The 23,017-nt window shown below is 40.4% G+C and overlaps 1 protein-coding gene across 1 annotated transcript in view; it reads left to right on the top strand.

Annotated features, from left to right (window-relative positions):
* The window catches only part of ASTN1 (astrotactin 1), a 325,689-nt gene that overhangs the window by 199,805 nt on the left and 102,867 nt on the right, over window positions 1-23,017 (top strand). Inside the window, exon 10 of the mRNA XM_032226803.1 lies at window positions 125-262. Within this exon, the coding sequence (XP_032082694.1) occupies window positions 125-262 (138 nt within the window). The remainder of the gene's footprint in view (window positions 1-124; window positions 263-23,017) is intronic.

Consider the following 23,017-nt stretch of genomic DNA (forward strand, 5'->3'; position numbering starts at 1 on the left):
TAGGTCAAGGTAATTTAAATATCCTCTCTCTGCAAGCACAGAGATAAATACTGTAGAAAAATACTACTTTCTTGTGTTTTTCCATACAGATTTCTAACTGATTAACTGTCTCCTATGGATGCAGGTTCACCTACACTCTTGGGGAAGGGATGTGGCTGCCTCTGAGCAAAAGTTTTGTGATTCCACCTGCTGAATTGGCCATCAATCCATCAGCCAAGTGCAAAACTGATATGACAGTGATGGAAGATGCTGTAGAGGTCAGGTATGTTCCATTCACAAATGAATCTTTGGGAATGCCTGGAAATTATGCACGGCAGAGAAGGAAACTCCTATCAGTAATGAGTCTCTGCTAAAAGATCGCCCATCAGAAATGGTGCAGTTCCAGATGCTGTAAATTATATAAAATTATGTACAGATGGTCAATTTGCTGGCCCAGCTCTATTTTATTTCTGTACCAATAATCATATGCCTACATTTAGAGTATGGCATTTGGAAAAACGTAATAGGCAGGAGGGGACATCTGGAAAAGTGTCAGTGCTCCTCCTTTATTCTACATGAGATAAGGGAGCAGAGAAATTATTTAGGGAACTTTTGAATTATGTCAAGTTAGTTTCACTGCTAGGAAATAAGCAAAAGGGAATAATTCACTGATTTATTTTAAAGCTTTTGTTTCATATCTTTAAATGTATTAACATTTTAACCTGCCTAATAAGAAATATCCTCTGGGAAAGTTATGCAAAATTTATATATAGAATGCCACTTTTCTGTTGAAACAATCTGAAAGTTTACCATTTTAGAAAAATCCTCCTAAAACTATAGCAATAGCAATAGCAGTTAGACTTATATACCGCTTCATAGGGCTTTCAGCCCTCTCTAAGCGGTTTACAGAGTCAGCATATTGCCCCCAACAACAATCCGGGTCCTCATTTTACCCACCTCGGAAGGATGGAAAGCTGAGTCAACCCTGAGCCGGTGAGATTTGAACAGTCGAACTGCAGAACTGCAGTCAGCTGAAGTAGCCTGCAGTGCTGCATTTAACCACTGCGCCACCTCGGCTCTTCTCAACTATGGTGTGGCATAGGGACAAAGATGGAGTAATCTAAAAGCAAAATCAGAAAAGTAGTTCAATTAAAATAGAAGCTACTATCAATTCAAATTCATTATTGGCTCATCACCTTAATGCATGGATCTGCTACACTGGCCTGAAGAGTATAAAATACTCCTGTGTTTAAGGTCCATGCATTTGAGAAGTTCTCTTTCTCATAATTACCCACCTCACTTCCAGAATTCATACAGAATGACTTTGTTTATACTCTCTTTAATCACATTAATAATAGCAATAGCAATAGCAGTTAGACTTATATACCGCTTCATAGGGCTTTCAGCCCTCTCTAAGAATCAGCATATTGCCCCCAACAACAATCCGGGTCCTCATTTTACCCACCTCGGAAGGATGGAAGGCTGAGTCAACCTTGAGCCGGTGAGATTTGAACAGCCGAACTGCTGAACTGCAGTCAGCTGAAGTAACCTGCAGTGCTGCATTTAACCACTGTGCCACCTCGGCTCTATAATATAGTTGGGGGTGGGAATGAATGAATCTATAAAGCTCATTACAGCTTTAGTATTGATTTTTATATTGTTTTATATTGTTAAATTGAACTTGACCATTTATTTTTGCCTTTTTATGGTTTTATTTTAAAACTAACACTGCTTAAATATTTGTTAGCGTTTTTTAAAATATTCCCCAAGCAATTGTTTTGTGTTTATATTTTGAGGGGAAGATATTAAATTGCAAAGTTCAGGGAAAGAAGCCTTTCTCCACAGGCTATTTATTTCAGAAATAGCAGAATTGACAAACTTGGGTGAAATGGGAATCAATCAAATGTCTCGCTCATCTCGGTGATAGCCCTGTAAATACTACATCGGGCTCTGAAAACTTTCTGCGATGCTATATGCATCAGTTGCAAAAAGAATTGGCTGATATTTTATGATTGCCTAAAAGGAAAAAGGGAAAAAAGTACTCGGACAGAGTATGGTAATAATCATAAAACTTTAACATAATAAATCTCCACTCTAAACTTACATAGTACACATTTTACCATAACTCTCAGGACCTATACTCTGAAACAGTGGTGGGTTTCAAAAAATTTGGAACCTACTCTGTGGGTGTGGCCTCCTTTGTGGGAGTGGCTTGCTGGCCATGTGACCTGGTGGGAGTGGCTCTCTTCCTTCCTTTTGTCTCTCTGTCCCTTTTTTCTTTTTTTCTTTCATCTCTCACTCTTTTTCTTTTTTCTTTCTTTCTTTCTTTCTTTCTTTCTTTCTTTCTTTCTTTCTTTTCTTTCTTTCTTCCTTCCTTCCTTTCTTTCTCTCTCTCTCTCTCTGCTCTCTCTCTCTCTTCTCTCTCCTCTCTCTCTGTGTGTGTGTGTGTGGTGTGTGGCAGTGGTGGGTTTCAAAATTTTTTGGAACCTCTTCTGTAGGTGTGGATCTGCTTCCCGGGTCCACTGGAGAAACCTCTTCTAACCGGTTTCGGTAGATTGATGAACCGTTCTACTGAATAGGTGCGAACATGGTAGGAACCCCCGCTGCTCTGAAATTACTAGGTGCAACAGTGCAAGTTTATGGTAAAAGGTAGAGGAGAAAAATTCTGAACCATTGTATCAGTGATTCTGTCAAAGAAATATGCATACTACAAAAGCAAGTGTACTTTCCTGTGTCACGTCTAATAATAAATGTAGGAAGATGTATGTAATGCAAAATCTAGGAAGAAACACATTCCTCTGTCAATTAGATTGAAAAGTTGGAGCCCCAGTTTTCTAATGTCACCTGATATAGATTCCAGGCATTCTTTGTATATCACTTATTGTTATCATTATTATAACGTGTTAACCTCAGGTTATCTTGGCGCTCTTCGGGTGTCGTTTATATCACGGTCTGATAACGTGATAGGAAAAAAAAAATGGTGTAAATAATTGAAATTGCAACAGCTTTTCAGTCAACTTTATGTCCCTCTCCTGTTGTGGAGTTGACTCTCATCACACTTGTTCAAGAGAGCTAAGAAAGATGGAATTACAGTTCATCAGTTTCAGGCTCTTTTCAATGATCTTTGAACCACTGGTGTGCTGAATTACTGGTGTTTGGGGTTTTTTTTGGTCTTATTAACGAATTGTTACTAGAATTGTAAATATGTTTCATTACATTTGCAGGAGGAACTGATGACTTCCTCCTCCTTTGATAACCTGGAGGTCCTCCTGGATTCTTTTGGCCCAGTTCGGGACTGGTTCCAAGGATAAATGGGGGTTGCAGCAAGATTTCCGCTGCATCGCAGATCGAAAATGGACTCCACCTGGATGTATGGTTCGTATGCGCTTGATACTGGAAATTGTGAAAGGGCCTCTTGGAGAAATAAGAATAAGACAAAAAGGTTCCTTGACACTTGGAGTTCTCTGGGATTTGAACTTTCGATACCGAGCATTATAATTCTGCAGGCTATATGGCATTCTCATGGAACATATGGACATCTCTTATCTTACCCAGGCAAATCGAGGCTCTCAGGATTTGACTAATTCTGAGATCCTCACTCTGCCTTGTTTAAGACAGCAGATCAGTACAAATTGTATATTGTGACCCCTTTCACAAAGAAACACATGCATACGCTGCTTTATTTTTCTGCTCACAGCAGAAAACATAGCCATGCTCCAGCTTTGTCTTGAATATTAAATTCTGTAACTGTTCTTTATTCTATTACATTGGTAAACATGTACGTATTTAGGACTGTCTTACATATTATACACTTGCTATCCTGAGAATATGCTAGGCTTGCTGTTGTGGCCCGGCAGGAGCCGTTGGAGCTGCCGCCAGACTCCAACAGCGAGGGGTCTTATGAGTTGGCCATGGAGGAGGTGGAGGACCCTGGACAGGGTGCCGACTCCGAGCAGGGTGAGGAGAGACTGATTGGCCACCAGGTGGCGGCGGAGCCTTGGATCAGAGGGAATGTTCAGGAAAACACTTGTGAGTTGTTTCAGGATGCACGCCGTCGAAGGGCTACTCGGTGGCAAGAACAACTGAGTAATTGTAGGAGATGATTACACTTAGCTGATGCTTATTAAGATCCTCTCCTGATTATAAAAGAGACTGTTTGTGCCACGCCCTTTTGCAGAAGTCAACATTCACGATTCAGAGAAACCAACTTGGTTTGCTGTGAGAGCTTGTTTAAACCAATTGGGAGAAGTGGTTTGCTGTGAGAGTTTGTTTGCATTGCCAAGTTTTGTAGGACTTGCTGCCAGAGTGCTTATCTCTTTGTTTATTTTGGGCTTGCAGCCAACGAGAGTCTTGACTGATTAAAAGTATTCTTATTTACGTTTGTTTGTGGCTTTTGTTCCTGGACAGAGAAGGGGGGTCAGAACGCTTGCTATCCCAAGAATCTAGTTACATTTACATGAAGTTTGTACCATATACTTCATTCTAAGCAGAGGTAAACAACCTACAGGATGGAGGACATAAGGACCAGCCTATGGCCAAAATATGTGGCCATCAACATAAGTTCAAAAAGCTCTTGCCCTCCATCCTGTAGGTGTTCACCTCTGCTTAGAATGAATTGCAAAGAGGATACAAAATGCATGGTGCAAACGTAATATAAATGTAACTTGAAATAGTGTCCTTTATATAATGCTTTTTCTTTAGATCAAGGTTATTCACCTTAGTCTTAAGTTCAGCCTTCCAATAAGAGCTTTCTTTTCCTTCCCTGCTAGGATAAGAGGGGGGGGGACATATACTATGAGTTAGATTTCAACGTAATGCGATTTCACATGTATACTGTTTCTCTTTAATTTCTCCGTAAAAATAGGACAAGCTGAACATTGACGTATAGTAGAAATACACCAAGGGAGGAGGAGTGGGGGTAGAAGGAAAAGGGGTAGAGAGGGCGGGAGAGATGGGAGGGAGGGTGAGAAGGAAGGGAGGGAGTGGACTGGGAGAGGTGGTAGAAGGGGACGGGAAGTAGGGTAGAGGGGAATGATTGGAGGGAAGAGAGTAAGTTGGATGGGGTGTGGAAGAAAGAGGTGTATGGAGAGCGGAAGAGGTATATGGTTCTATTTGAGTTTGAGTTTGAGTTTGTATTTTATTTATATTCTGGGGGTAGTTGTTGACAAGAGGAACTGCTGTGATTATGTTGTATGGTCCCGGTTATGCACAGTATATATGTGACTGTATGAAAATGAAAAATGGAAATAAAAACATTTTAACAATGAAGATGGAAGATACTGTAGCAGAAAATGAGACAAGACCGGCTTTTTGTCAGAGGGAGAGGTTATTTGCGCAAAGGTTCAGTAGCGATTGATCAAGCAAATCTGAACCCCGAAAGGCAGTTGTTTACAGTCTTTTATACTTTTAGCCAACATACCGATCATCCCAAAGTACTGGCCTTTCTGTGTCATGTAGACCTCATCTACAATCTTCCAAAGGCAGAACAGGACATTCATTACTCATATTACCTCCCCACAGGGGTATTGGTACAAATATCTCTGTTTCATTTGTTTTAGTTAGGTGAAGCCAACAGAACACTAATCTTAAGGTAATCATTCCTTTTTCCCCATTCCACATGGTAAGGAAGCTTTTAATACCCAAATAATCTGTCTAGTTGTTCAAATTCTCTTTAATACTGTTAGAAAGAGAACAAAATGAAATTGAGGAAACTTGAGTGTGTCGAAAGAAAAGGAAAAAGGAGGGGAATAGTAATGACAGAAGATAAAGAACTTTGCTCTTGAATCGCCCCTGATTCAAACCTCCCCCTCTATTATTTCTTTGCAGCAAGTGTTCATGCGGAGGAATACTCTTGTTCTCCTCTGCCTCCAAAGAAAGTTTAAAGGCCCTGATCTACATAGGACAGTAATGGCAAACCTTTTCAGCACCCAATGCCCAAACCGGAATGTGTGTGCATGTGTGTGCATGTGCCGCAGTGCCCAAACCCAAAGACCAGCTGCACATGCATGCCTGGTTTTTGGCCATTTCAGGCTGTTTTCAGGGTTTTTTTTTCCGGGTTATTTCATGCTCTTTTGGCCTCAAACGACCGGAAAACTGCCTGTTTTTTGGCTGTTTGGGGGGCATTTTGTGGCACCCACAAAAACCAGCTGTGCATGTGAGCACTGGAAACCAGAAGAGCAGCTGGCAATAGCGTGCGTGCCCACAGAGAGGGCATGTGTGCCATAGGTTTGCCATTACGGATATAAAGGCAAAGGAAATCTAATATTTCTCTCTCCAGCGACTTTGCCAAATTGTTCTGTTTCCCACTCAACCACCCAGTTAAAGAAATGGGTGGAGGGGGAGCCTCCATTAATTTATTTTTAGAGTAAAGAAAACCTAAAAAGAAGCTGCCTGCTATATAATTAACATAGGGGGTTTGATGCTCTCTATGCACCTGGCAGGAAGAAGCATTTATACTTCGCATCCTAATGTGTGTATTTGCATGATAAGGATGTGGCAAACATCTGTTCGTGTGCTTGCAGTTTACATTTGCAGTAGATGTATTTTTAATCTACAAAGGGATCTTTCAATGAATGTAAAGTGACTTGAGAATGGGTGATTCATTTCTTTATTAGCATAATATGTTTCAGTTTTGTTTAACCATTAGAAAAAAAATGTTCTGGAGTTCCAGAGACTGTGTCCTTTGTACAATGCTTCTCTTTAGATCAAGGTTTATTTCTCTGTTCTACTACATGACCTTAAAATGCGTGGCACGACAAAACCTCGCTCGACTAAGCCGCACCCGATTAAACCACGTCGCTGACGTCATCAACAGGGCGACAACAGCGAGCGCGGAGAAAGAAGGGTGCTTTAAATAGCGCTTTGAAAGCAAGCCGATTCAACTTAAGGTAAGGGTTAGCTTTAGGGTTAGCTTTAGGGTTAGCTTTAGGGTTAGGTTAAGGGTTAGGGTTAGGGTTAGGTTAAGGGTTAGGGTTAGGTTTAGGGTTAGGTTAAGGGTTAGGGTTAGGGTTAGGTTAAGGGTTAGGGTTAGGGGGGTTAGGTTTAGGTTTAGGGGTTAATTTTAGGTTTAGCGTTTACAGCGTGCTTCTGTCTCCGCGCTGTTGTCGCCCTGTTGATGACGTCAGCTACGTGGTTTCGTCAAGCGCGGTTTTGTCGAACGCAGTTTTGTGGTGGAACCCTTAAAATGATAGGAAGACTACAGAATGCAAAATGGAGTACAGTCCAGATTGAGGACACTTTGTCATCAGAGGCAAGGAATATATATACTGTAGATTACCATGCATAGTCTACAAATCCTTATCATTCAGATTTGGATAAGGGGTTATGTAGTGCTCGAATAGAATCCCTGGTGGAGAAGCCTTTTACGAGTATCTTCTTTTTTCCCTTTATAGAAATTCATATGATTTTATTGTATGCTAGAAAGCATCGTGCTTTAGGTGGTAACCTATGAATTCAAATGTCTACCAATCCATTAAAAAAATAGCCTGTTTGCAGTATAAGGGGTTTTGCAAAGTGAATGTATTAAAAAAATAAATAAAAGTGATTTGGAATAAAACTGAAGAAAGGGATTTCTGGAAGGAATATTGTAGACTTTTGGATAGGTACAATTGTGTTATATTAAGCCGTAGAATTGAAACAAATTCTATAAATGCTATGAGGAAAAAAATTTATAAAAGAAATCATAAATGTTACGAGAATATTGAAGAATTGTTAAAATGGCAAATCTAACAAAAAAAAAAATATGGGTGTAATTTTGACACAGATTGGCTACATGGCTTGTTTAATGTTGTGGAAAGCCTGCAACTGTGCCTAACCATTGGGAGAATGCAGTTATTGTTCCCTTTTAAATAGCAAGAGTAAATGCAAAAACTACAGGTGAGTTAGTTCCTGCGTGTGCCTGAGAATATGTTTAGCAGAATTTTGATTTAATGAATAACATTGGAAAAGAAGATACGTATGGGAATTGCTTTCCAGCTTGATGCTGAGCAAGTGGTATACAGATCAGCTTGTTGCTCTTCAGCAATTATTGAGAAACATATGAATGTGAGGAAAATATAATAAATATTTATTGATTTGGAGAAGTGCATAGTAAAGAGAATACACATGAACTATGCAGTGTTTTGCATGAATATGGAATTGAAGATTGGTTCTTGGCATAAATTGATCAGTATTAGTAAAATATATGGGAGACAGAGAAGACACATAACACCAGTGGGTGCAGATCTGAGAGCACAGCACAACAAACTCCCAAAATATGAACCAATCACCTTCCCAGTAGTAGACATGCAACAGTGGGTCAAGAATATGAAGAGCTGGACAGCACGTGGCCCAGACATAATTCATAGTGTCTAAAGAAACTAACAGCTATGCATGAATGCCTAGAAGTATAGATGAACCAGCTGCTAACAGCAGAATCCCACCCAGACTGACACAAAAGGACAGTGGTGATCATGAAAGACCATGAATGAAAGAAGGGAACAGCACTGTCCAATTACCAACCAATAACCTTCCTCCCTACAACATGAAAGGTCCTCTCAAGCATCATAATCATCAAGCTCACACATTAGGAACAACAGAGAGGTTCAAAGCATCATTTGTTCATAGATACAGAAGTTGGCCAAGACTCAAGGTCTAGACAAACCACTCTGATCACAACCTGGCTTAACTACAGGACAGCCTATGACTCAGTGCCACACACATGGATCTTTCATGCCTGGCTCCACACAGAGTCAACAGAACACAAAGGACCTTCCTCGAGAATATAATGGGAGTATGGAAGACAACTGGAAGTCAACTCAAAACAGTTCACACAAGTGACCATCAACTGCAATACATACAAAGGTGATGCACTGTCCCTACTGTTGTTTTGCATAGACCTGAACCTTCTTCACCCAAATAATCACTGGATTGGACTGGATTGACATTTAAGAGTACAACTACTGTGAGCCACCTCCTCTACAAGGAAGACATCAAACTGTATGCTAAGAATAATCAAGACATCTACTTGATCTATAGTGAAGACATTAGGATTGGAGAAATGTGGCTGGATGGTAATTAAGAGAGGGGAGGTAGTTAAGACTGATGAAGTAGAACTATCAGTGAGCCACATAATAGACACACCGATCAGCTAGAAGTAGGTACTTATGTTAGGATAAATGTAAGTTGAATGCATTGAAAAGCTATGCATGTGATAGAAGAAATAACGGAATCAAGAATGAATGAATAATAAATGAATGTTGACTGAATATAGAAGTTAACCAGTATAAAAAGGGTTGTTTAGGTGGTTTGGTTATATATAGAGAAGAATGAAGATCAGATTGCATGGTTAATGTTTAAGTTTTAGTTTAGTTTAGTTTTATTGGTTTTGTATGCCGCCCACTCCCGAAGGACTCTGGGCGGCTTACAATAAAACAGGGAGAGGGGATAAATAAGACAATACAAGACAATACAACACTTTAAAAATATAGCAACATTCACAATTGAAGTGGGGCCGGATACTTCAACAGCCCCCAGCTTGCCAGAACAGCCAGGACTTAGTAGCTTTACGGAAGGCCGGGAGGGTAGTAAGGGTCCGGATCTCCACGGGGAGCTCGTTCCAGAGGGCCGGAGCAGCAACAGAGAAGGCTCTCCCCGGGGGATCGCCAGCCGACATTGGCTGGCAGATGGAATCCGGAGAAGGCCAAGCCTGTGCGATCGAATCGGTCTTTGGGAGGTAATTGGCAGGAGGCGGTCTCTCAGGTACCCAGGTCTGATGCCATGCAGGGCTTTATAAGTAACGATTAGCACCTTGAAGCGTGTCCGGAGACCAATGGGCAGCCAGTGCAGCTCGCGGAGGATAGGTGTAACGTGGGTGTACCTAGGAAAGGAAGGAAGCGTGAATAAGTCCAGGAATAGGGAGACTGAGAATGTCTTAATTGGATGGAGCTTATAAGATCCTCCAGGAAAGAAAACTGAGAACCTACAAAACATGAAAAGTTGCATGGATCATTGCACTGAACTATGAAAGGAAAGTTGTAGGATAACCACTGCGGGCTAGGCATCTTTTAATTCTAAGCTTTATAAATTCTACATGTTGCATTAGCCGAGATTACTTCTTACGGGAACAAGAGAGCGTCTGTGCTTATACAGAGTACCATTGAAGAATTGTGGATCAGAAAATGTCAATGCTTTCCTCAAGTTTTGGCTTTGGTATTCTCCTAGTAAGCAGTAACATGGGGACTGAACCAAGAAATTAATTCTTTCTCTAGAGTGTACACTCCTTCCTTGCCTGTCTTTGTGCATCTGCCAATTTCATTTCTTACGAGGAAATACATGCTAAGTGCTTTGTGGCAGATGTTCCCTTCATCCACCTCTGCACTGTATCTCATTGACTCACAGCACATCTTCCTGCCCCCCCCCCCCTTTTGCACCAGGGCTGGCATGAGAAATAGGTGGAAAGCAATCCATCTGCTTCATACTCTGGCTGTGAAGCTGTTGAATCTGTCTTAGTGCTGACATTTTCCCTTTTCACCTGCTTTTGTGCTGGGAGAGGCATTATGCCAAAGATGGATGTGTAAAAGAATTAGTGAAGAGCTCAGCAAATGGAAATTTTTACACAGCTACCTCTAAAATAGCTGCTGAGAGATTCTGTGCTGACAGCAGCAGAAGTATGGATTAAGAGGAGGAATCTATGCGTAGAATTCCTTTCTCTGTAGCCTTCAAGCTAGACAACACGCAAAATTACAATATTTAGTAATAATTCATATATTCGTGCACACAACATTCTTAACATTATAGTTTGCTTCATAATGCAGATATATAATAGGCAAGTACACACCCTAAGCTGATAATGTATCATCATTTTAGTTAGTAGCAGATAGTTTTAAACTAATTGATATACATTTTAAACTATGTAATTAATATTAGGGATATACAGAATGATACATTTATAAAAACCTCTTGGCTTTTGTTCCTTAAATCCATGAAGTAATACATGTTGCTATTGTAGCCAAATCTTATAAAGTAATTCAATGATCATTGTTGCTATCTGAAGATGAAAATTTATGATTGGAGTCGGGGTGCAGAATTGAGTTTTGGAAAATTTGCAGTCTCACAGTTGGGCATATAATTTAGCTGTATTTCATTTTTCATTTAAGCATAGATTGAATGCATTTTGCAAACATTCTTGTGTTTGGCTTAATAGTGGAATGCCTTCCCTCTTGCAATTTCTCACCCTTTAATTGTATGAAAACGGTCTGGAAACTCCTCGCTTGTTTAAGCCTTTCCCAACAAGAGCAGTTTTGGGTTAAAAAAGAAAATCAAAGCCTCTCTAAGCATAGAGAATTGGAAAGTGAACTATTGTATTATGCTATGATATAATCAATCATGTGCATTTAAACTTGTGTACTTTTCACAAATATCTCCCTTTGTACCTATGAGGTGTGTATATGTGTGTACACACAACACACACAAATCTTACCCAGTGGTGGGATTCAAATAATTTACCAACCAGTTATCTGCCCTAATGACCAGCTGGTAGGCGGAGCTCGATGGTCATGTGATCATGTGGCCATGGCCAAGTTAATGTCACTCAGGTCGATGGGCACTTCGCCTTAGTTGTTACAATGGTAATAAGGGTTAAGGAGAGGCAGTTTCTGTAAGCAGGGCAATAAAGATGAGGCTAGAAACAACACCAGAATGTTTCCTTCCTGCCTTCCTTACAGGATTAGCCCCGTAAAGTGGGAAAAAACAAAAGATTTCTTCCAACAACCGGTTCTCCGAACTGCTTAGAAAGTTACCAACCGTTCCCGAATAGGTGCGAACTGGCTGAATCCCACCACTGATCTTACCTATTTATCTTAAAGGCCGGAATGTTTTGTTCATGCATTGTTCTTGAAGGGGATGGGCATACATTACTTTATATGCAGGAGGCCCATAGTTTAATCTCGGGTATCTTTAGCGAGAACAAAAAAGGCCTTCGGTGGCCTCACGTTTGGAACCTTGAAGATTTAAGCCAGTCAATGTAAATAATACCAAGCAAGAATGGCTAAGAATTTCCTTTGAGATGCCTGAGTTTATCTTATAGAAAGATCTTGAAACTGAACACAAAGAAAAGAAAAAGAAAATTACACGTGAGAGAAAGCAGAACTGGCAGACCTGTTCATCCCAGTGCTAATCTATAATTATAATTTCCAATGTGTCTTTGTGAGGTAGAAATATGCATGGAAGATGTGACAAGACGTATAAATAATACATCTAATATAGAAATCATGGTCTTGAACAGTCAACGTATTATATCTGAAAATCTTAAATCCTGTTCTCTTGAGTTTCAATGCTGGTGTGCTGCAATGAGATAAAGCAAGCAATTTATTAAGACAATAAGTAAACATATATAGTATACTAGAAGTGCAACACCGAAATATTCACACACAGTCAAGTGTGTGCGTGTGTCTTGTGTATTTCTAATATTATATGATTTACATGTTTTTTTAAACTATTGAACTTTGTATAAATGAGACTCCTATTTCATAAATATTTATCCATACAAAATCTATGTACATATGGCAGTCCACTCACAGGTAGCAATGTAATCAGGCCTCCACTCCATTGAGTAAATGGGGCCATACATTAACCTTTCCAGTGCCGGATTTAGATGAAGAGCCCTAGGCTATTCCACTTATGAGGCCCTTTCACCTCCCATTTTTAAGTTTGTAAATTACATGAGAGACAATAAAATACATCATTACTGTGATTATATCAATATATATCAAGATATATGGCCTCCCGACGGAGGGCGGCTCTGCTCTGTGGCAAAGGCAGCGAGGCCAGCCGCCTCCCTGCTGCGCTCAGCTGCCCGGCTCGGCCCCTCGCCCTCACCTGCCTGGCCGCTGGTGGGCTCCGCGTCGACAGGGCGGCTACTAGGAGCGGTCGCGCCTCTCCCCTGACCGCCGGTGCCGGGAACGTGGGCGGGCTCCCCAACTGCCGCGGCACTGGAATGATCTTAACCAATACATTTTTATGTTTGTTTATTAGTCATATGCGTAGAATTTCTCCTTATTCTCGGTTCAGTGTTTTAGTGTTCACTGTTTTTAGAATAGTGTAATTTTAATTTTGCTAACAATTTGAATGTAGGCCCCTCTTGATCTTGAGGCCCTAGGCTGAAGCCTAGTTAGCCTATAGGAAAATCCGGCTCTGAACCTTTCCAATGTTGCAATATCACTCTTATAGCTATAGTAAGAGAATCCATTATTTGTCTTAATTGTCAAACTCCATGAAATGGGTGTTTAATTGAAGGAGAGGAAGGGGAGGAGGGAGGGAAGAGACTACAATAACATATAAATAAAATACAGGTAGTCCTGGACATTTGTTTAGTGATTGTTCAAAGTTACAACAGCACTGAAAAAGGGACGTATAATTGTTCCTCGTACTTAAACATTCACAGCATCCCTACAGTTGTGATCAAAATTTGGGCACTTGGCAACCAGCATATATTTAAGATGGTTGCGGCATCAAGAGAACATGTGATCACCATTTGAGACCTTCACAGCTGGCTTCCAACATGCAAAGTCAAAGGGGGAAGTCAGATTTGTTTAACAACCATATGGTTCATTCAACAACTTCAATGATTCGCTTAACAACTGTGGCAAAAAAAAGTTTATAAATTTAACAAAGTCACTTAACAACCTCCTTGCTTAGCACCAGAAATTCTGGTCTCAATTGTAGTTGGAAGTTGAGGACTACCATGTTTTCCCAAAAATAAGACAGGTCTTATTTTCTTTTGACCCCCCCCCTGAAATAAGCATTTGGTGTTATTTTGGGGAGGTCTTATTATTTCTGAGGTACAGGAGGTGGCAAGCATGGTTACCTGTTGTGACTCAGCAGATGTCTTCTGTGAGTCTTTTCAGGATGCAAGATTAACACTGCAGCTGGGGCTCGTGAGTGGCGTGTTCTGGGGATAAAAGGACGGATGGTGCCACGCCCTGGTTGCAGGAGTCAACGTTCCTTGGTTCGTTCAACATTGATTGATCATCAGTCGTGGTTTATGTAAGATACACTTGGAGAAGTGCTTTGTTTCCTGTAACCCTGATTCAAGGCTACACTTGGAGAAGTGCATTGCTTGTAAGAGTTATTGTGTATTCTGTTATCTGCTTGAAAGAGACTTATTTCTGTTTATTTTTGGGCTCGCAGGCAATCCGAGCTGAGAACTGATAAAGAGAGTTCCTTTTAAGTTTGTCTTCTTGCCGTTTGTTAACAAGCCGAGAAGGGGGGACAGAACAGTTACCTCATGACTGTTGCTGTGTTGCAATATTTTTGGGGATGGCTTATTTTTGAGGGAGGTCTTACTTTAGCACAAAAGCGCTGATTGGGTTTATTATCCAGGAAGGTCTTATTTTCAGGGAAACAGGGTGCCGTAATGTAATATCCAAAAAAAAGATTCAATCCATTTTTCCATGCTAAATTGATTTTATGAAGAAAGCAAACATTAAAAATTGGGGGGAAATGGTGATAAGGAAAATTTGGATGAAGGTGGAGATATTGACGTTGGCTCAATTGATAAATGATGAAGATGAATTTTTTAATATACACTCTGCTAAGAAACAAATATGATCTATCAGATGTAGTTCAGTGAAAATATTTAAGCTGCAATATTCTTAACATTATTTGGGTCAGTAGCATTTTCAATTTCTGAGATACCCAAGATATTAGAACAAGCGATTAAAAGTTTTTTTTTTAAAAAAACTCCTATTATTTCCTCTAGGTCTTTGTTACTGATAAATCAATTTTATAGGCAGATGAGTAGAATGAAGAATAAAGTTCTTACATTGCCTAGACCCTAGACAAATGGGAGAGTGTCTTAACTTCTATACTTAGAATGTCAACAAATCTTAACCTATGGCTTGTATCAAAAAATAATATATAGAATTTATCGCACTCTATAACATCTGCATAGAAAAGGATTGCCTAGAACAGCATTTTATTGGAGATGAAATATGAAAGATGCTTCTTTAAGACACAATTTTCTACAATATCCTATACTTACTAAATTTTGGGGAAAAGTAGAGGTCTGTATAAATGTGACTGTGCAACAAAACTACAATTTTCAGAGGATATTTCTGTTTCTCTTGAATTACCATGCCAACAGGTTTGGTACTAAGGAATTGGCAAGACTGCTGAGAAATAGCATATGGGAAGGAAACAAATGTGAAAAATAGGGATCCATATTGCAGCTTTCCTTAACCTGCTTTCCTTCAGATGAATTGGGCTACAAATCCCGAGATTGGAATATTGTAGAAAGGTGTGAACTTAGAAAGGATGCAGAAAATTGCCATTCTTGGAATTTTCTGCTGATGACTCACAATAATGTTTGACTGAGTTAAACACTAAATCAACATGGAAGGATATTAATTCATTTTAATTCGTTAGATTGTGCTCAAGGCAGTTTGTTTTTTTATACCAATGTATATACAAACATACTTGTACAAATGCAAATATATTCAAAGCAAACACACACACACATATATACACACACACTACTACTACTCTTTCCTCCCATAAAAATAACCCTGACTGTCCCAAGCCACCCAGTCTGCTTCCAACTCTGAGGACTGACCTAAATTTTCATCTCTTGAGTCCTAATTCTACATCATAACCACTAGATCATACTGACTGTCAAACTGAAAAAGGTAACCAAAGGGGGCTGAAAGGGAAGGAGCACCCAGTTATCTATTCTGTAAGAAAGTAATTCCGTAAGCATGGAATTATAAAACTCCATTTGGGTTTATGTGAAATACATTGTGAAGACCGTGACCCGTCAAAAGCGCGAACGTCATAAGCGCGCCAACAACACTGCGGCGCTAAAACCGCGATTTCAAAATTGCGCCGACAATAGCACGCCGACAACAGCACGCCGACAGAAGCGCGATTTCATTTAAGGTAAGATTTACAGTTAGGGTTAGGGTTAGGTTTAGGGTTAGGTTGGGGGTTAGGTTGAGGGTTACGTTACAGCGCGCTTCTGTCAGCGTGCTTTTGTCGGCGCGCTTTAGGGCTAATTAGTCGCTCATTCGTCGCACGGTTTTGTCACCGCGCTTTAGACATCGCGGTTTAGTCAGGCGCACTTTTGTTGTGCGCGCATTTGTGGTGGAACCATGAAGACAAGCCAAACATATTTAGTCTAACAGCAATACGAGGGAGCTTGTCAGGTGGTGATGAAACTTTCCTAAAAGGGATCCAGGAGATGGTCTTTCTGGATTTTAGTGTGGAATAAATTGTGGTGCTACAGGTTTCTCAACCTTGGCGGTTTTAAGATGTATGAACTTCAACTTCCAGAAATCCCCAGCCAACATGAGTAGAAGTTCACACATCTTAAAGCTGCCGCTGTTAAGAAACATTGCTGTAAGGAATAAACTAGCAGAAAAAACAAGGCCACCAATCTCTCCCAGCAAGCTCACGCCGGTAAATTACTGCAATTATAGTATAGTTAACACATGGTTTTGTGTCTGGCATACAAGGGAAAGCTGAGACAACATCACATCAAGGCGCGGATTTTATATTTTTACCTGTGCAAGCTGAGCTTGCAATTCACTTGTGAATTCTCCTGCCAAAGACCTGTATCACTTAATAGGAAGTATTGCAAAAGCATTCCTATAAAAAAGATTATTCTTGTTTCTGTGATTTTCTAAGCCCTTGTAAGTCATGAGTTGCAAAGGAGAGGAACAGGAAAAAGGGAAAGGCAGAAGAAGGGGGGAAGGTTAAAAAGGAGGAAGAGAAAGGAGAGAAGGGAAGGGAGAGGTGGAAAGAAGGAAGAAGAGAAGAAAGTGGGATAGGAAGGAGGGAGGGAAGAAGGTAGGGAAGCAAGGAGGAAAGAGGGAGGGAAGGAAGGAGAGAAGGAGAGTAGATAGGAAGGAAGGAAGAAGGGAAGAAAGGAGGAATTTAAGAGAAAAGGAAGGAAGGAGGAAAAGGAGGGAAGGTATGAGAGAAGGAGGGGGAGATGGAGAGAGGAAAGGGAGGGGGAAGGAAAGGAGAAAAGGAGAAAAGGAAAGAGGGAAGGAGAGGGAGGAGGGAAGGAAGGGGAGTGGAAAGAAGAAACAAGGGAATGAAAGAGGGAGGAGGAAGAAGATACTAACCTTTGATGTCTATAATGATTTGATATTATGGGAATGTCTCGAAACGTAGTCAAATGTAAAGTAAAACAGTGGATGTTGTATTGTCTTTTACCAGCTATTGGTTGTTGTATTTTTCTTTTACTAATAAAAATACTTTAAAAATTTTTTTTAAAAAAGAAATCAATTAATTAGTAGAAAACACACATATACTCAAGTCTCTTTTGTCCACCCCTTACTTTGAAGCACATCCTGTCAGCCAGATGGGAAGTCACTCTGATGAGGATGGGTGCTGGGCTGGATTCCTAGACGCCTCATTTGCTTGTTTACCATCGCCCCCAAACATCTGGGCCTTCCCATTGACTGCTGGCATTATGCAAACATTTAGAATTCTCCTGTGCGTAGCCATTCCAGCTGGCATGGATGGAGGAGGAGCAACATGGGGCAGAATGAGACTCTAGTGAGCTACGGGGGACCGTTTGTTCTGGAAATTGCAGAATTCATGTCATTGAGCAACCTGTGTCTTATTGTGTGAGTTTTCATCACCAGGATCACAAGGGGGAAAAAAACATTTCGGATGGAAATCCTCTGTTAAATCCACATGCACCAAAGAGAAGAAAAGGAGGGGGGTGGAGAAAGCCTGCAGCTCTTCCTACTTTATCCTACAAAATGTCCCACTTGAAAGCCAAGCCTTATTGATGGGATTATCAGTCAGCTTTATAGCCCTTTAATTCACTTCAGTTGGACTTGTTTATGGGTTGGGCAATTTCAAAACTAAAGCAAGTTGAAAAAGTAGTTTCTGCTTAATGAGAGCCTCTGGATCTCGTCTATTCATGGCTGAGTGTATAAGCCAGAGTGGCTGCGTAGCCCGAGGCAGCACCTAGTTCGTAGTTCTCCGCAAACACATCTTCCTCTTGAAAATGACCGGAGGGAATAGTGTGCTGGCTCTGACTGTTAATCACCTGGTTGGTGTTGATGTATACTTGAAGTTATACATTTTAATAATGGTTGCAGAAACTGTAAAGATGAAAAGGAAGAGATTTTTGCAACAGGAAGTGCAACGCAGATTATAAGATGAAAGTGTGAATGATGCTGTGGAATTAAGATTCCACAGATTCATGGTATTGGATCTGGGTACTTGAGAGACCGCCTACTGCCAATTACCTCCACTAGACCAATTAGATCCCACAGACTAGGCCTCCTCCGAATTCCATCAGCCGGCCAGTGTCGACTGGCGACTACCCAGAGGAGGGCCTTCTCTGTGGCTGCTCCGACTCTCTGGAGCGAACTCCCCGTGGAGATTCGTACCCTCACCACCCTCCAGGCCTTCCGCATAGCCCTTAAAACCTGGCTGTTCCGACAGGCCTAGGGCTAAAGACTCGCTGCCCCACTTCAAATGGTGATTGTTGTGCTTTTAATAATGTATGGTTTTTATGTTTTTTGTAACTCTGTTTGTTTTTCCCCTCCCTTTTTGCGTTGTGAGCTGCTCTGAGTCCCTTCAGGGAAAAGGGCGGCATACAAATAAATTAAATGAAATGAAATGAAATGAAATGAAATTAAAGAGCAGAAATTGGCTGTAAAGTTTGCAAGAAGCTACCCCAAATCTCAGTGCTAAGATGAAACGTTGTCACTAATTCAGTTTTTCTCCTCACTGTATGAACTGAGCATGTGGAACAAGCAATGCAGTTACAACCCTTGTGATGTTCTGTTGGGGTGACGGACCCTTTTGTGTACTGTGCAGTGCTCCGCATAAAATCTATGCTCACCAGGTTCATGTTGCTATTCTTCTTCCTCCGCTAGTGTCCCCCCGGCCTCAGCCCCATGAAAGATGGCACGGGCTGCTACGATCGCCACATAGGAGTGGACTGTTCAGATGGATTCAATGGCGGTTGTGAACAACTCTGTCTACAACATATGATGCCGTTACCCGAAGACCCTTCTTTGTACAATATACTGATGTTTTGTGGGTGAGTTCCACAAACATTTCTGGGATCCTCTACAGTGAGACCTTACTCCAAACCAGTGGTGGGATTCAGCCGGTTCGGTCCTATCGGGAGAACGGTTGCTAACTTTCTAAGCAGTTCAGAGAACCGGTTGTTGGAAGAAATCTCCTTTTGTTTTTTCCCACTTTACGGGGCTAATCCTGTAAGGAAGGCAGGAAGGAAGCATTCTAGTGTTGTTTCTAGCCTCTTCTTTGTTGCCCTGCTTACAGAAACTGCCTCTCCGGTTAACCCTTATTACATTGTCACAGCTAAGGCGAAGCGCCCATCGAACTGAGTGACGTTGTTGGCCACACCCACACGGTCACATGAGAACCGACCCCCACCTACCCAGCTGGTCATTAGGGCAGAGAACCGGTTGTTAAATTCTTTGAATCCCACCACTGCTCCAAACCATACCAGACAGACATATAAGACTAAGACACACAGAGACACACACACGCTTTTCAATTTCTATATTTGCGTACATGATGGTAGCACATTTGTAGCAAATATGTTATTTCAAGGTTGCTTTATAGTGCCTTTCCTTTCACTGCTACTCATACTCATTTCAAAATAACGAATTCCTGACTATTCGATGTAATAATACCGTAAGTTTAATATTCAAGATTGTCGGGGGGAAAAAAGTTAAGGTGGCAGCTGTGATAGTGCAATTAAAATTATGGGTTGCAGGTAGAGCTTTAATTACACTGTTGTGACTGCCATCTTGATTTTTTTTTATACTATTCCCTGTGGATCCTTGTTACTATTTAAATCTTGTCTAACTATTGCTTTCTGTTCTATAATGTGATATCTGAATAATAAGTATTCCTTCCTGGAGAAGTCTGCCAAATGTAGCCCATACCAATGAATATATGACAATGGTTGTCTTTAAACTTTTTATACATTTCATGTATGCTCTCTTGACTGCAGGAATAAGTATATATAGCATGGGTCATGTGTTGGAGTATACACGTGAAGCCTTTCATTCTTTTTTCCTGGAAAAATATTAACATTTCCCAGCACTTAGATTCAATTCCTGAAAGCCCATGAGAGTATGAATGTAGCACCTATCTGTAGCCATGTACAATAATTTTGTAATTATTTTGTAATATGTAATAATTTTGTTGGTTCTCAAGCTCACACAGCTATCTCTGTAGCTGCTGTGTGATCCGAAGATACGGCTACTTTAAAGAGCTGCAGGCAGGTGCTTTAATCATAGCTTCCATGTTCTGAAATTCTTTTTGGAATGACAACCAAAATATTGCACATCACTAATATTTAACATCTTTTGTTCAATCCTATCCAGTGGTGGGTTTCAAAAATTGTTGGAACCTACTCTGTGGGTGTGGCCTCCTTTGTGGGAGTTGCTTGCCACCCATGTGACCAGATGGGAGTGGCTTGCCACCCATGTGACCGGATATGAAATTATGAATTAGTACTTAGGTCGGTCCAAGTAGCTATTCAGAAACTCTGGCATTGAAGCATGCAAATCTTAAAGTTGTCAAGTTACAAGATCCTCGCCAGTGGTGGGTTTCAAAAAAAATTTGGAACCGCTTCTGTAGGTGTGTCCTGCTTTCCGGGTCCATGGTGGAACCTCTTCTAAACGGTTCAGTATTTGACGAGCCGGTTCTACCGAATAGGTGCGAACTGGTAGGAACCCACCTCTGATCCTATCATAATATATTTGGTTGCAGTGGAAAAAAAACCTCTTATTTACCATGAAAATTTTAATAACAGGGTTCCTGATAGCAGATTAAGGAGTTGTCTTTAGCAACCAGAGTTTAAGACATTTCATGATCATTAAAAAAAAAATAGGAAACCTGTGATCCTTCAATTGTTGCTGAGTTACAGTTCACATTCTAGATTTTAGTAATTTCTTCAGTAGAGGTTTCTGCAATTAGGGATTAACAGATTTTGCCCATCTCACTCAACTGCTGTTTAGTGGTTTTGTTATTCACTTATTTTGTTCTGTCCATTTTTCAATTAACCGAGGTAATTTCTTCATTTGAAATCCACATACCAATGTTAGCATGGTTCTTTTTATCTCCATGTAAATTGGAAGGGGCATTTTAAGAAATACTCCAGCACCAGGCATTACTTGGCACAAAAGTCATACATGGAAAAGTTTTGCTGAAGGTCAGAAATGTGAAAAAGCATAGAATTAGAACTAAATATTAATATCACATGATTTTACAGATCTGTAAGAAAAGTACTGTTGTTTTTAAGCTGTGTGACCATATTTGCTATAGGTTCTTCCTTGAAGAGAAAACATTTAGAAACTCTTTAGAAATCTTGTAAACAGTTTAAATAGTTTTTCTTGTAATCATTGGCAGATGCATTGAAGATTACAAACTAGGTATGGATGGCCGATCTTGTCAGTTAATTTCGGAGTCCTGTCCAGGAGGTGCTGACTGTGAAGAGAGCCGGGAGCTGCCCATGAATCAAACCCTCTTTGGAGAAATGTTCTATGGCTACAACAATCAAACTCGTGAGTTGGCACCTGGACAGGTGCTGAAGGGGACATTCAGGTGATGATTATATTGGGGGGGGGGGGGAAGCTTGCTGTTCTGTGGGCTTCCAAGTTCTAATCTTTGCATTTTGTTTTTATCCGCACTGGGTTATTCATGGTGCTTTTACATACACTAAGCAAAATAGAAGCTCTCCCCAAAGCAACTTTCAAATTAAAATTTCCCTTCAATCCACATTAAAGATTAAACAGAAAGAAAGAAGATATGGAATTTATCAAACATGGAACTCATTCTACCAGTGGTTGGAAAAAAGGAGTGGAGATTAAGAATGCTAAGCAAAGAAAATAACCCAGACAACACGATATTTATTAAGCACTAACAAAATGTAAATAATAGAAAAATAATAAAAAAATTATTTAAAAAAAATTCCCAGATTTCCTTTGTTGCCTCAGTAAGATCTGGAATTTGACCTCAAGTGAATTTCTTTCAGAGGGTTCCACCACAAAACCGTGCCCAACTAAACCGCGTCGCTGAAGTCATCAACAGGGCGACAACAGCGCGGAGACAGAAGCACGCTGTAAACGCTAAACCTAAAATTAACCCCTAAACCTAAACCTAATCCCCTAAACCTAATCCTAAACCTAACCCTTAACCTAACCCTTAACCTAACCCTAAACCTAACCCTTAACCTAACCCTAAACCTTAACCTAACCCTAAACCTAACCCTAACCCTTAACCTAACCCTAACCCTTAACCTAACCCTAAACCTAACCCAAAAGGTAACCCTAAACCTAACCCTTACCTTAAGTTGAATCGGCTTGCTTTCAAAGCGCTATTTAAAGCGCCCTTCTTTCTCCGCGCTGGCTGTTGTTGCCCTGTTGATGATGTCAGCGACGCAGTTTAATCGGGCGCGGCTTAATCAAGCGCGGTTTTGACGGGTCATGCTTTCAGAGATGAATGGCTTCTGTTGAAGAACCTTTCTCTAATACTATTCCCCCAATTCCTGAATATATTAATATTCATGCAGATCCCTCTGCAATTATGCTATCTACCAAGAGAACACATTATCCATGAAACGATTGCATTTTAAAAGATTATATCTTTGGTCAGGTGTGTAATAAAGGAGTTTTAATGGGATTAGAAGAAATACTCCTTGAAGTCTCCATGCAATTCCATTACCATTTGATTCTCTATGGAAAAATACTGGTTTCTTTTTATCACAAATTTATCATAATTTCTAGATAGATGATGACATTCCGGAGAACAAGAGTTCTATTTAGTGATGTTTCTTTACAGGTGATCGGCACATCCTCATTTACTTATTAAGTCAAAAATTAAATATGAAGGGCTTTTTTTCTCTGTAAGTGAAGTTTCTTTTGGAGCAAAAAATTTCAACATGTCTAACTTTTTATTTCTTTTTTTAAAGAAAGCTCTACACATGCTGGTTCTGCATTCACACAGTTCTTTAATCATTCAATTTGTAAGAGCTGGTGGAAAAATGAAGCCCAAA

The sequence above is a fragment of the Thamnophis elegans genome, chromosome 11 (assembly GCF_009769535.1).
Source record: "Thamnophis elegans isolate rThaEle1 chromosome 11, rThaEle1.pri, whole genome shotgun sequence".
Taxonomy (NCBI): domain Eukaryota; kingdom Metazoa; phylum Chordata; class Lepidosauria; order Squamata; family Colubridae; genus Thamnophis; species Thamnophis elegans.